General features: G+C 39.8%; 1 protein-coding gene across 1 annotated transcript in view; it reads left to right on the top strand.

Annotated features, from left to right (window-relative positions):
- spred1 (sprouty related EVH1 domain containing 1) overlaps nt 1-14568 on the top strand; it is an 85390-nt gene that overhangs the window by 46871 nt on the left and 23951 nt on the right. Inside the window, exon 3 of the mRNA XM_062041440.1 lies at nt 7261-7429. Within this exon, the coding sequence (XP_061897424.1) occupies nt 7261-7429 (169 nt within the window). The remainder of the gene's footprint in view (nt 1-7260; nt 7430-14568) is intronic.

Raw genomic sequence — 14568 nt, forward strand, 5'->3', positions numbered from 1 at the left:
TTCCACGACTGTATATATCGTATCGGTTGATATCGGAATCGGTAATTAAGAGTTGGACAATATTGGAATATCGGATATCGGCAAAAAAGCCATTATCGGACATCTCTACTAAAAACGCTACAACTTTTACGGAAGAAGATAAACATAAAACACTCAAATAAAAATAATATGGCTTTTAGGTAGCCAGAACAATGTTATTGTATGACATTTATTCTGCCAAGAAAGTGTATTATGTGGCTTTGGCCACATAATACACGACCGCAAAGACCCTGATCCAGGGCACACAGGGAGGGTCCTCTCGCCCAGGAACCCATGAGCCATAGCCACAGCAGCCGTGGCACATCACAGCCCCCAATGCAGAGGGCTCCTGCAGAGGAAACACTTTAAATAACTCTATACAACTAAAATATATTGAGAGGATAAAATAAATGAATCAAATATTTTTATATGATATAATACAATTAGTAAAATGCATCAATATTACATAAATATGTTGTTAAAATAAATAAATTGGTATGTGGTAAATAAAAGCTAATAAGTACTAGATAAACAGGGGTAAAAAGATATGAGTTAAATGCTAAGTTAAAAGGTGGGTCCAAGATACAAAAAATTATAGAATGATTAAGAATATGAATTAAATGCTAAGTTAAAAAGGTGGGTCTTGAGCTTGTTTTTAAATATCGTAAAAAATTCTCTCCAGCCCTGAGGACCTCTGGCAGGCTGTTCGACAAATGGGGGTGTAATAATGGCATAACGCCTCCTCGTGGGTGTGAGCACGGACTTTTGGAATAATTAGGAGGCTGTAACCGGAAGACCTCAGGGGCCGTGAGGGCTCATATGATAAAAGCAACTCAGAAAGATAGTAAGACCCAAGACCATTAAGGAATTAAAAAAATATTTTTTAAATCAATCAATCAATCAATGTTTATTTATATAGCCCTAAATCACAAGTGTCTCAAAGGGCTGTACAAGCCACAACGACATCCTCGGTACAGAGCCCACATACGGGCAAGGAAAACTCACCCCAGTGGGACGTCAATGTGAATGACTATGAGAAACCTTGCCCCCCCCCCCCCCCCCCCCCCCCTCTAGGGGAGACCAAAAGCAATGGATGTCGAGTGGGTCTGACATAATATTGTGAAAGTCCAACACATCAGCGAAAGTCCAGTCCATTGTGGGGCCAGCAGGAACCATCCCGAGCGGAGACGGGTCAGCAGCATAGAGATGTCCCCATCCGATGGACAGGCTAGCGGTCCACCGGGTTGGGAGCAGAGTAGAACAGAAAAGAAAAGAAACGGCAGATCAACTGGTCTAAAAAGGGAGTCTATTTAAAGGCTAGAGTATACAAATGAGTTTTAAGATGAGACTTAAATGCTTCTACTGAGGTAGCATCTCTAACTTTTACCGGGAGGGCATTCCATAGTATTGGAGCCCGAATAGAAAACGCTCTATAGCCCGCAGACTGTTTTTGGGCTCTGGGAATCACTAATAAGCCGGAGTTCTTTGAACGCAGATTTCTTGCCGGGACATATGGTACAATACAATCGGCAAGATAGGCAGGAGCTTGACCGTGTAGTATTTTATACGTAAGTAGTAAAACCTTAAAGTCGCATCTTAGGTGCACAGGAAGCCAGTGCAAGTGAGCCAGTATCGGCGTAATATGATCAAACTTTCTTGTTTTTGTCAAAAGTCTAGCAGCCGCATTTTGTACCATCTGTAATCTTTTAATGCTAGACAGGGAGGCCCGAAAATAAAATGTTACAGTAATCGAGACGAGATGTAACGAACGCATGGATAATGATTTCAGCATCGCTTGTGGACAAAATGGAACGAATTTTAGCGATATTACGGAGATGAAAGAAGGCCGTTTTAGTAACACTCTTAATGTGTGACTCAAACGAGAGAGTTGGGTCGAAGATAATACCCAGATTCTTTACCGAGTCGCCTTGTTTAATTGTTTGGTTGTCAAATGTTAAGGTGGTATTATTAAATAGATGTCGGTGTTGAGCTGGACCGATAATCAGCATTTCCGTTTTCTTAGCGTTGAGTTGCAAAAAGTTAGCGGACATCCATTGTTTAATTTCATTAAGACACGCCTCCAGCTGACTACAATCTGGCGTGTTGGTCAGCTTTAGGGGCATGTAGAGTTGGGTGTCATCAGCATAACAGTGAAAGCTAACACCGTATTTGCGTATGATGTCACCTAGCGGCAGCATGTAAATACTAAAGAGTGCAAGGCCAAGAACCGAACCCTGGGGAACTCCGCACGTTACCTTAACATAGTCCGAGGTCACATTGTTATGGGAGACACACTGCATCCTGTCAGTAAGATAAGAGTTAAACCAAGACAAGGCTAAGTCTGTCATCCCAATACGCGTTTTGATACGCTCTAATAAAATATTATGATCAACCGTATCGAAAGCGGCGCTAAGATCAAGAAGCAGCAACATAGATGAAGCATCAGAATCCATCGTTAGCAATAGATCATTAGTCATTTTTGCGAGGGCTGTCTCCGTAGAGTGATTTGCCCTGAAACCGGATTGAAAAGGTTCACAGAGATTGTTAGACGCTAAGTGTTCATTTAGCTGCTGTGCGACCATTTTTTCGAGGATTTTCGAGCTAAACGGAAGGTGGGACACCGGCCGGTAGTTTACCAAGAGATCAGGATCGAGGTTAGGTCTTTTGAGTAGAGGATGAATAACCGCTTTTTTGAATGCTAGGGGAACAGTGCCAGAGGAAAGTGATAAGTTTATAATATTTAACACTGATGGACCTAATAATACAAAAAGCTCCTTGATAAGTTTCCCAGGAATTGGGTCAAGTAAACATGTTGTTTGTTTTGTCCCATTTACACATTTTGACAATTCCTCCAATGTTATTTCATCAAAGAGAGAGAAACTATTTTGGAGGGCGGTATCCGTCGTATATACAGTCGTATTTGTGTTAATAGAACCCAGTTGTAGCTGAGATGCATTGTCTTTAATCTCTTTTCTAATGACTTCAATTTTCTTATTAAAGAAATTCATAAAGTCATCTGCTGAGTGGGTGGAGCTACTGGGAGGAGTCCCTTGTTGGGTTAGCGATGCTACTGTACTAAACAAAAATTTAGGATCATTTTTGTTGAGGTGGATGAGATTTGAGTAATATTTAGCTTTAGCTGAGGTAAGCATGCGTTTATAAGTTATTAAACTATCACACCATGCTTGATGGAAAACCTCAAGTTTAGTCGCACGCCATTTGCGTTCCAGCTTTCTACATGATAATTTCTGGGCTTTAGTTTCTTCTGTTAACCATGGGGTACGCCTTTTAGGGGCCCTTTTTAGCTTTAGCGGGGCTACACTATCAATGGTGTCGCGCAGGGCGTCGTTAAAGTTGTTAGTGAGGTTATCAATAGAGCCCACATAATTTGGGAATGGTGCCATTACCGAAGGCAGTAGGTCAGTAAGAGTCGTCGTTGTGGCAGCATTAATGTTGCGGCTGCTATACTAGTTATTATTATTATTATTAGTTTGTTGACAATGAGTCAGAACTTCGAATTTTATAAGGTAATGATCGGACATTACTTTAGTGTACGGGAGTATCATAACTTTAGAGGTGGTGACACCCCTGACAAGCACTAGATCTATCGTATTACCGTTGCGATGCGTGGGTTCATTTATTATTTGTGTAAGACCACAGCTATCAATTATAGTCTGGAGCGCCACGCATGGAGGGTCCGATGGGGTATTCATATGGATATTAAAGTCCCCCATTATGATTATATTGTCGGCGTGCGTCACTAGATCAGCAACAAACTCTGAGAATTCACTGATGAAGTCCGAATAGGGCCCAGGGGGGCAGTAGATAACAGCCAGGTGGAGAGGCAGCGGTGTGACAAACCTCAAAGTGAGCACCTCAAACGAGTTATATTTATTATTTAGGTTAGGTGTAAAATTATAGTTTTCATTGTATATTAGTGCGACACCCCCTCCCCTTTTAAGAGGTCAGGCAACATGTGCATTGGTATAGTTAGGTGGAGATGCCTCATTTAGCGCAAAAAAATCGTCTGGTTTGAGCCAGGTCTCGGCGAGACCAACGACGTCAAGTTTGTTGTCTCTAATGACTTCATTAACTAATAACGTTTTGGAAGATAATGATCTTATGTTTAAAAAGCCCACATTATAGGTAGTGGGCTGTTTTGAGGATTGTTTGTTGAAATTATCCGAAGTAGCAATATTAATAATGTTGCGTTTATTATGCGTAGTGCACTTTAAATAGTTTCGACCATATCTAGGAATTGATACGACGGGAATTGTCCGATTGTTTGCTAGATGTTGCGATAAACTGAACGCATCATAGTTAGCCACCTCAGTAGATTGCATGTCTGCCTCTGACACAGTCACAAAAGAAAAAACATTATGTGAGTTGTGTTTTATACTAAGAGAATTGCTATGTGTGCAGGGATTATCCAGCCTGGCGCCGGCTAGTTCTAGTATAAATGGCTTCTTACCCGGAGACTCCACGCTTCTTTGGTTAGCTTTTCCCTTTGTTGTTAGCCCCGCTCGGCATCCCCGCTTCTGCTTCCGCTCACACCGCTTGCGTCGTCTCCATTGGCGGTCACCGCTAGCACTTGACTCCGCTGCTACAAAGGCCGCTCGATGTAGCCCGCGAAGTATTCCCATGCTAGCGAGGAGGTCCACCGTACATGCATCTTTCAGTCTATAACGACCCGATCCATCCACATCCAGAATTGTCTGTCGGTCGTATGTGAGTTTTGGAACACACGGGGATCAAATGCAGTAATTTTAAAACCGGTGTAATATGGGCCCGCCTTTCGGTCCTCGTTAGCGCACAAGCCGCTGAGTTTTTGGAGTAATTGTAGTGGTTTTGTACTTTTTTAGGACGACCAGGGCTCTGGCTATATTTTTAAGATGACAAAACCCTATTTTAGCGAAGCATTTATTGTGTGGGATAAAAACCAAGCTCAGAGTCAAAAATTACACCCAAATTCTTCACTTGTGAAGATGGATTAAAAGAAAGTGACTGTATTTTTAGTGAACGTTTCTCTCTCGGGCCCTCAGGACTGATAATTAAAACCTCAGTTTTGCCCTGGTTAAGCTGGTTAAGTTTTTTGACATCCAAGATGTATTATCTAAAATACAGTTCAAAAGCACATCCATTGGTCTTGTGTCATCAAGAGACATACAGCTGTGTGTCATCAGCACAACTGTGGAAGTGGATTACATGTCTATGATGACATCACCAAGAGGGAGCATATACTGTACAAATTAATCATTGTATGGTGTTTGGCGGAGCATATTTCCATACCTACCATGCATCTTCCATATGTGAGCTAGAAGGTCAACCAGTTGGGCACGGTACCAGATAGGCCAGGCCGACCAGGTGTTTAGGTCTATTTAAAAGAATAGTGTGGAGGTCTATTTAAAAGAATAGTGTGGTCTACTGTATCAAAGACTGCGCTTAGATCTAGTAGAACCAGCACTGAGACCCTTAGTGATACGTAATTTACACTTAGGTTGCTTAAAATCTTTAAAAGAGCTGTCTCTGTACTGTATTCACTGATGAACCGTGATTATATGCATGAGTGTATGTATGCATATCTGCTAGTGTATGTACAGTATGTATATATGTTTGTTTGTACAGTGATTGTGCGTATGGATGTATGTACCCCGTATGTTTTTTACTGTACTGTATTTGTGTATGTACTGTATGTGCGAGCGTATGTATCTGTGTAAGGGGGTATATACCTCTGTGTGTGCGTACGTATGGATGTATATATGTATGAATAATTGTGTGTATATATTATGTGTGTGTGTTTGTATGTACAATATATTTGTCTCCCAGTATGTGCAGGAGTCAAAGAACGGCCCCAGCCACCCAAAGTAGTGTTATGTGGGTAAAGTGGCGCCAATTATATGCGATGTTTACTAATGGAATTATACTATTGCATACAGTAAACACACGCTAATTTATCTGGTAGTAGTGTGTTGACAGCAGTAAAACTATTTTTTTTTAAAAACACATAATTCTTTAATATTATTTATTTCTATTATTTTAGGTCAGCTTCTTATGCCTAATATGTTCTCCAAGTTTATACAGCAACTGACATTAAACGCTATAAGGGTTGTCTGTTGTCTGAAATTATGGTTGGGTGAGGAAAGCAAGGTATATTTGCAAATGTCATCTTGTCATGCTTAAATAAAAAATAGTCTTTGTTTATTAGCAATATGTTTTCAAAAAAGTCACAAAAAAAGGTTAAAATCTAACTATAGCTGTATGTATTTGGTATGTATCACATACATACCAGATACAAAATGAGCTGAGACAATTTGAATGTTATCCACATTATTCACATCCAAATTCGGTTTAAGGCTTGCAAGCCATTATCACCTTCTTTCTTTTTAGACAATCGCTCTGTCCGCACTCTCTGTTTTTCACAACTTTGTACAGATACAGTAATAGTACTGTAGATGTTTTTATCTGTTGCTCAATTCTGACAGCCAAAAAACACTGCATAAGTTAACCATTTAGCTTTAGCAGAGATGCTACCAGTCCCTTTCACAGACAATATATTGTTGTACTTTTCTCTACCATTGCTAACGTTTTGGTTGTTGTTACATGAAAACAGTTGATATGAAGCACACTGCACATTTTTCAAGAAAACACTAAATGACAAATCTGAAAAATGACTGTTATGATGTTTGTTAATATTTTTTTAAATTTAGTTTACAATAGAGACTCTTCTGGTGTATTTAGTGTAACTAACCAATTTCTTTTCCAATGTGAAAGAGAAGTGAATAAATTTGTATAATTACAATTCATTCCGGCCCTCTGATTTTCCTTATGTCTTTGTACGTTTTGGTCCGTATGGATATGCAATGGTCTTAAATTATATTCATTATGGTCTTAAAAACTTAAAAAGTCTTAAATTTGACCCGTTGAAATCTGCAGAGACCCTGTAATAACTGTTTATTGTTTGCTGTAATGTGGTTCCATCAACATCCAAGCACTTTTTTTTAATGTTGTTTCAAGCTAGTTTAACAGTCAGCTTAGCTACAAACTGTATTAGCATGCCTGCTCCTGGCTTGCTCTCGCGTGTAACAGGTTTATCCTCGTCCTCCACTTGCCATGGCAGTGTTGCTAACTTAGGGACTTTGTTACAATATTTAGCGAGTAGGGCCTTTTGCCATAAATACAATGTTCTTTAGCATTGTGCAACGTCTTACCGGCAAATGACTGACTATGTGTGCTTCCTCTAAGGTGGTGCTGGAGTGTGTCCTGCAGGAAGGTCTGGTATACAACAAGGTCAACCCCATCTTCCACCACTGGAGAATCAACAACAAGAAGTTCGGACTCACCTTCCAGAGCCCTGCTGACGCCCGGGCATTTGATCGAGGCATACGCAGGGCTATCGAGGACATCAGCCAAGGTGGGTTTTTGTGGCATATATGACTTCAGCATGTTGGCATTTGTATATTCCCTGTCCGCAAGTGGCGTGTGTTCCATTTAAGGATACATTAAGCTAATTAGTGACTTTCATAATGCTGTACATATTCATGTTATCTTGTTAGGCCCAGCTGCAAATACAAACTTACTGCTTCCTGTACTAAACCAATAGGCGGTTTGCGTGCTCTTTTACGAGCTGATTTGCTCACTCTAGAAACAAACCTAAAATCTATTTATTTTGCCTTTAGTTTTGGAAAAGGAGTAGTTTTCTTTGTTTTTCTCAAGCTGCTGCACTTTCTCTAAAGTCTCACATTTTGGAAACCACCGCGTTACAAAAAACTACTGTATCATAGAGCAACTTTATTATATGTCAAGCAGGCACATATTTTGTCTTTTTGTCTTTATTTGTTCATGTCTCTAATTTAGGCCTTCAAAGGAGAACCAGGGTCAATTGCCCACCGTATGACACACCATGATTCACATTCAGTTTTTAATTATCAATCAAACAGTCACCACCAAGTTAATCAATCAATCAACCAAATGTATTTACATAGCCCTTATATTAACAAGTGTTTCAATTAGGGCTGAGCGATAAAATGATATCAATGTACTGTGTATCACGATGGACACGTAATTGATACCAATAAAAAATGCGTTAAATGTTAATGTTCGGTCATTTTTTTCTTCTTCGTCGGAAGAAACAGAAAGTTGCAAAGCAAGGTTGATTGCATCAAGAAAGGCACTCGCTCACTGGTAAACGAGCAACACAGGAAGTGATCACTGATCAGTGAGAGTGACACGCTAACAGCCAATGAGGTAACTGTATCAACTAACAAGTTTGGTTGCGCCATCTTCTTGTCTGGATTTATTCTTTGCATGGAATGAGAAGAGAAACTAAAAATGAGTGCTCTAGAAACTAAAAATGAGTGCTGCAGAGAGCGAATAAATTGTCGATAAAACAGAAAAAGTCACATCGACAGTATCGTAGTTATTTAGATGTTTTAAAACGGGCTGTAGTCAGACCAATGTGGTCTGTAAACTATGCAAGGCGCCCGTCCCCACCAAGACAGGTAATACCACATCACCTTAGCCGCACTCACCCTTTAACGCACAGCTGTAACTTCCTGGCAGTTTTTCTATTTTTACATTTTCACATTTTGCACTATGTTGTCACACTTTATTAAGCATTTCTTCATGATCCAATTTCCTTTTTTATGCACCTTATATTTAAGGGGTTATTGTTAAGTGTTCAAAATCAAATTTTAGAATAGTGTTAACATTGATTGTTTTAGTGTTTTCCGTGGTTGTGTTGACATTTCCTTTCCTTTCTACCTTGCTAGCTGAGGGGTTTTATAATCACAGGAAGTTTACGTTTTGAATAAAAATTTAAAAATATATATTTTCGATAGCACATATAAAATGTCAATAATTATCCATGTCGAACGACATAAAACATTATGATAGTTTTCAGCCCTAGTCTCAAAAGGATTCACAAACTCACAATGACATACCCTGATCCAAACCCATATCCAAACAAGGAAAACTCAAAAGAACCCAGCTAGGGAAAAAGAGGATACCTTAGGAAAGGACCAAAGATGTAGGGACCCAATCGATGTCGAGTCAGTATAATTATTGATTTGTTACATTAATAGATAATGTGGGAGTCCAGTCCATCTGGAAAGCCAGCAGATAGTCATAGGGCGATCTTCTTCCGGGCTCAGCCGGATCAGCGACACAGAGACGTCCTCTGCTGTTAACCGCTCGCGATAATATTTGCACCTAAAAACAGGCAAACACTTTTTTAGTGTTAAGTGATAAATTAAGAAGGTGACGCGTCTTTGTTTCACAAGTGTAAAAAGAATTGAACTACTGTTAATGGGATATAAAACAATACAACAGTTTTAACTTAGTGAATGATGACACCCCACGTGTCTTCTTTTTTTTAGTTCCTAATTGTTTTAGAAGTGTAAAAAGACGTTAACCACGGCAATAAATGAAAAAAACCCTGCAAAATTAAAGTATTGTATGCTAATGCAGAAGTCTTTAGTGTATTGAGTATTCTTTTTGTCCATCCAATGTCAATTGTCAATATCCTGGATTAAATGTGGCTTTTAAATTTAAAATCTGAGATTGAAAAAGCAGTTTTAAATCATGAACATGGAGACTTTAATGGTTTTGTTATAATTGTTGCATGGATCTGGACTAAAAATAGGTTCCCATGAGGGTGCTGTGTTTTAATATACAGTACACCTGCACAGTAAACACTTAACTCTCAGCTGCAACAGGGAGATGGTGACTCTCCCTCTCTATCTATCTCTCTTTCTGTTCTCCTCTGTGTCCTGGCATCCTCTGTATTCTGCCACTGTTGTGTAATGCCTCTCCTCAGTGCAGACAGACAGGTTCCTCTGTATTCCTGTTGCATCGCTGCGCTGCTGGACCGCTATGTGAATGTGTGCGTGTGTGCGCGCTAGTTGTGGGCGGCGGCAAGAGATGGAGGTGGTGGGTAAGGGGGGGCTTATGTTGTGTTGGTAGGCAAGAGGAGATGCTGTGCCCTCTGTGAATGTGCGCGCACATGCGTGTGTATGAGTTATGCAGTCCTCTGTTGCCATGGTAATGGTGGGCACATGGCTCAGGCAGCTTCCAGAGTCGTGCTGCATAGTCTCCCTCTCTCTGTCTCTCTCTCTCCCTCTCCCCCAGTATTGAAGAAATACCTTCTCCATGTGATTCAGACTGTAGCTAACACAAGTCACATACAAATCTATTGCTGTGTCTTCCTGCTGAATGAAGACTTGCCCTTTGAGCGAAATTGCTGTTTTTGTGCATGACCGTAACTCTGGTGTGAATGGAACATTACGATTAGACATACAGTAGTGGAGCTGTGTCTTTGCTAACCTGAATGAAATCCTGTTTAGTTACATAAGCTGCATGCGCCAATTATATCAACCAAGCTCTTAAGGCTTGCAGCATGCGGAAATTAGTTTTAATATGCACGCTGTCAGATTTTTTTTGTCAGGTCACATTTCCGGTTATGCGTGACACAGGAGCGAGGCGATCAGACAACTGCGAGGCTCGATGACTCATAAGACTTGACAATGAAGGGATTGGAAAGAAGCAGCAGTAACAAGAATTATTACGAATGTGTAGCTTGTGTGCTATTTTGTGCTTTACTGTTGTGTAGCTGCCTATATAGCCCATAATCTTTACCTCTTGTAAATGATTTCACTAAATTACAAGAAAAGACCAACTTTGGGCTTTTTGGAGGACATTTGAATGTTAACTGGCTGTCCAGCTTTGCGCAAGCAAACACAGTGCAGGACTGCTTGTATCAGGGTGCTTATGTTGGAGATTTGAGATAATACTTGTTTTTTGCTGATATTGGACCTTTTTCCGATCTTGTCTGGTCTTTTGGACTGTCTTGCTTTTTAAGTAAGCGTTTCAATTTTTTTCTCACCTTACATTTTTTGCAATGCCCTAAAAAAACTTGTTCTATAGGTTGCTGTAGGCCTGGACCATATGGCCTAAATATATAATCTCAGATTTTAATACATTTTTCGTTTATTTGAACAGAACCAGTAGATTTAAATGACACTGCACACACTGCATCTTACTCTTACCAATTTTTTTAATTTAAATAATGTTCTTTTAAGACCAGATAAAAATGTTACTTTTTATGGAATTCGATACTTCTGTCTTGAATAAAATACACCTGTTAACAAAAATCTAGCATTGCACATTGCATGCAAATAAATAATAATTGCCAACATTGAGATCAATAAAGTGTTAACTTAAAATTATTGAATAAAATACATAGGTTGTATGCATATTGGGGCTGGGCGTTATACCGGTATTATAGTTAATACCGGTATATTTTATAAAGAGATATATATTTGATGTGTTGCTGTTAGGTTGGGTCCGGCAGGCAACAGAGTTGAGAATGTGTCCAGCGTGTGGGAAGGGTCTGTCGTGGTCCGGAGTCTCTACTGCGCATTACCGACATCGACACCCCGCCACATTTGCATTCGCGTACAGCCGACATGCCTGCACCGTAGCTCCGGCGGCTGGCGGAGGCTCCTCTTTACTAACCAGCGGTTACACAGAAGATTCAACAGAACAGCCGACAAACTGCCGCTGCTAACTGCTAAAGCGAATATATACAGTTCAGCTGATACCCTTGCTGATGTCACAGGTCGCACAAATGTGAGAGTCCCTAGGTATCGCGAGATGGGAATGAAGTAGAATTAAGTAAAGTGCTGGCGAGTAGGGAGCCTGCCTGTGTTTTCGTACGATGGTAGTACGATAGTCTCTCACACGGGAGATTTGGGTTCGAGCCTCGCTCGGAGCAGTTGGACAAAACAACGCAGAAGAGAAAGAGAGAATACCATCGCTAGACGAAGCTGAGCTCATTGTGATTGACAGCTATGAACACCAATTATTGCATTCCGCTGTCAATATCGGGGCCCCTTAATGAGTGGGGCCCCGGGGCTTTAGCCCTGGTAAGCCTGTGCATTAAGGCGGCCATTAGGGATGGGAATTGATGACATTTTTCCGGTTCCGATTCTGCTTAACGATTCGGTTCCTCAACAGTTATCTTATCGATTCTTATTTGGAGAAAAAAAGTGTGGATTAGCCTCAATTTTGTTTAGTTTAGAGGTAACATGACCTTACAAAGCCTACAGTGTGGTCTCAAGAGGCATATAAGAAAACACACTTTTTTGTAAATAAATATTTTAAAAATATATTTTTCTGTAGAATTTAATCATGTGCAAATTACACAAGAATGTAACATTTAGTAACATGTGAAATTAACTTATTAAATGCAAAGGGAGATATGTCAAGTCTTTATTTGTTATAAAGGGGTGGTATAGCTCGATTGGTAGAGTGGCCGTGCCAGCAACTTGAGGGTTCCAGGTTCGATCCCCACTTCTGCCATCCTAGTCACTGCCGTTGTGTCCTTGGGCAAGACACTTTACCCACCTGCTCCCAGTGCCAACCACACTGGTTTAAAAATGTAACTTTGATATTTGGTTTCACAATGTAAAGTGCTTTGAGTCACTAGAGAAAAGCGCTATATAAATATAATTCACTTCATAATTTCATAATTTTGATGATTATGGTTTACAGTTTATGAAAACTTTGAATTGAAAATCTTAGAAATTGTAAGATTTAAAAAACTGTAGGCCATAATGATTAAAATTATAACAAATAAAGGCTTGACATATCTCACTTTGCATGTAGTAAGGCGATATTACAGATTAGTTTCACATTTGAAGTTAATTGCTGACATAAATGGACTTTTACACCATATTCTAATTTTATGAGTTTCACCTGTATAATATAATGACTGAGAGGAAGTCTGCTTGCAGGAAAACATGCAACTTTTCTCTGACTACAATTTAACAATCACCTACTGAAAATGCAAACTTTTGACCACAAACTTAGTCGCTGCTTGGGGACATTTGTCTAGCGGCAGACGTGAACTGGAGCTGCCCGCCTCGGAACCAGTCAGAATCTGTTTTTCGTCATGTTCATCCAAATGAGAAGGCATTCATTTCAATTGAACAAATAATAGCGCTCACATGATAGGAAGTGTTAGTTAGTACCTGTTGTATTCAGATGACACGCTAGTGTTACTGCTGCTGGGATTAGATAGGAGCGGTTAAAAACATGACTTTCATTTATAGTTAATGCATGCTGTGTGTTCAAATGTTTCAGCGTATTGCTCTCCTCTTGATGAACTAGCAGCCTTATAATTATTACAAACAGCGATGTTGCAGTCTTTTCTTGTAAAATGTAGTCAACTTTAGAGCGTTTGTTGCGCCCGGCTCCACCATTTTGAGATCTGACGTCACAACACACAATGCGTAATGACGTCACCCCCACCCGGAGGGATGGATAAGAGAACCGTGTTCTTGTTCAGAACTGGTTTTCCATTCCCATCCCAAGCAGCCTTTGATATCTATTGTGATCCATATCGCCCAGCCCTAATGGAAATAAATAATCAAGTAAACATTGAGAGGACTATAGTTTCAGTAAGTGGATAAATGCAGGCTTTTTAATTCACACATCTTAGCGGTGTGCAGCGCAACTGCTTTAGTGATCATTCTCCACTGTGCTTCTTTCTCAGCATACATGGTATCCTCATACTGTATATACCAGGTGCAAACGATTCCCCCACAGTAAGCTGATTTTTAGCCCGCAGTTTATTTGTTATTGCAGTCTTGGTTGCCTCGTAAACGGTTGTATTTCCTGCACTCGACATTTGTTCCACACCTGTTGCAGCAAAACCAAAGTACTGACAATACTTTTCTTTTTTTGGGAGCAAGGGTGTCGCTCTCGTTAGCGTTCGCATTAGCCATGTTTTGCTAGGTGTGCTCCACAGTGCCGGTAAGGAAGTAAGAAGATGGCGCAAGCTACAGAAGCTCCTGAGCGACAAAAAGTATGCCCAAGCAAGAGGAGAAATGTGATTTAGTTATTTTTAAATCGTCTGGTTTAAGGTTGCTGTGAGGAAAATACATTGATTAGTCTAAGAAGGAATATATTGCTTAAGACAGTGTTTCTTAATCATAGAGCTGGGGCCCATTGTTGGGCTACGAGCGCTCCCGAGAGGGCCAACAAAAAATATTTGGTTGTCAGCTGTAATTCGTATGGGCCGCAGCGGTACTCAGTTATAATACACTTTTCCACCACTTGTGGCTGTAATGACAATATCAAACAAACAAAGAAGTTTTTGAAGTGCAAAAATGATGACTAAATTGGTGAAACTGTATTTTAATTTGCCCTTTAATTTTATTGCCAGTTTATATTGTAAATATTGTTATCCATTATTAATATATTCAGAATTATTTTAGCACTGCGTATTTGTGTGTACAAATATTTTTTGTCAGTTTTTGAGTCCCATTAAATGCAGTATATTTACCATACCATACCATATTTGATTCATTTATATTTTTGTAGTCAGCCTAAGCCTTGATAATAATCTTTGTGATTAACAAATGGTTTCATATCATTTGAGGTTTAACCTGTTAAACTTTAATTATTGAATATGAACGAACTTAAAAGTAAGATTACTAATTCAGTGTTCATATTTGTGTGGGCTCTGGTTCCCTCTCTCATTGAAAAGTT

Source organism: Entelurus aequoreus, linkage group LG03, assembly GCF_033978785.1.
Source record: "Entelurus aequoreus isolate RoL-2023_Sb linkage group LG03, RoL_Eaeq_v1.1, whole genome shotgun sequence".
Lineage (NCBI taxonomy): Eukaryota > Metazoa > Chordata > Actinopteri > Syngnathiformes > Syngnathidae > Entelurus > Entelurus aequoreus.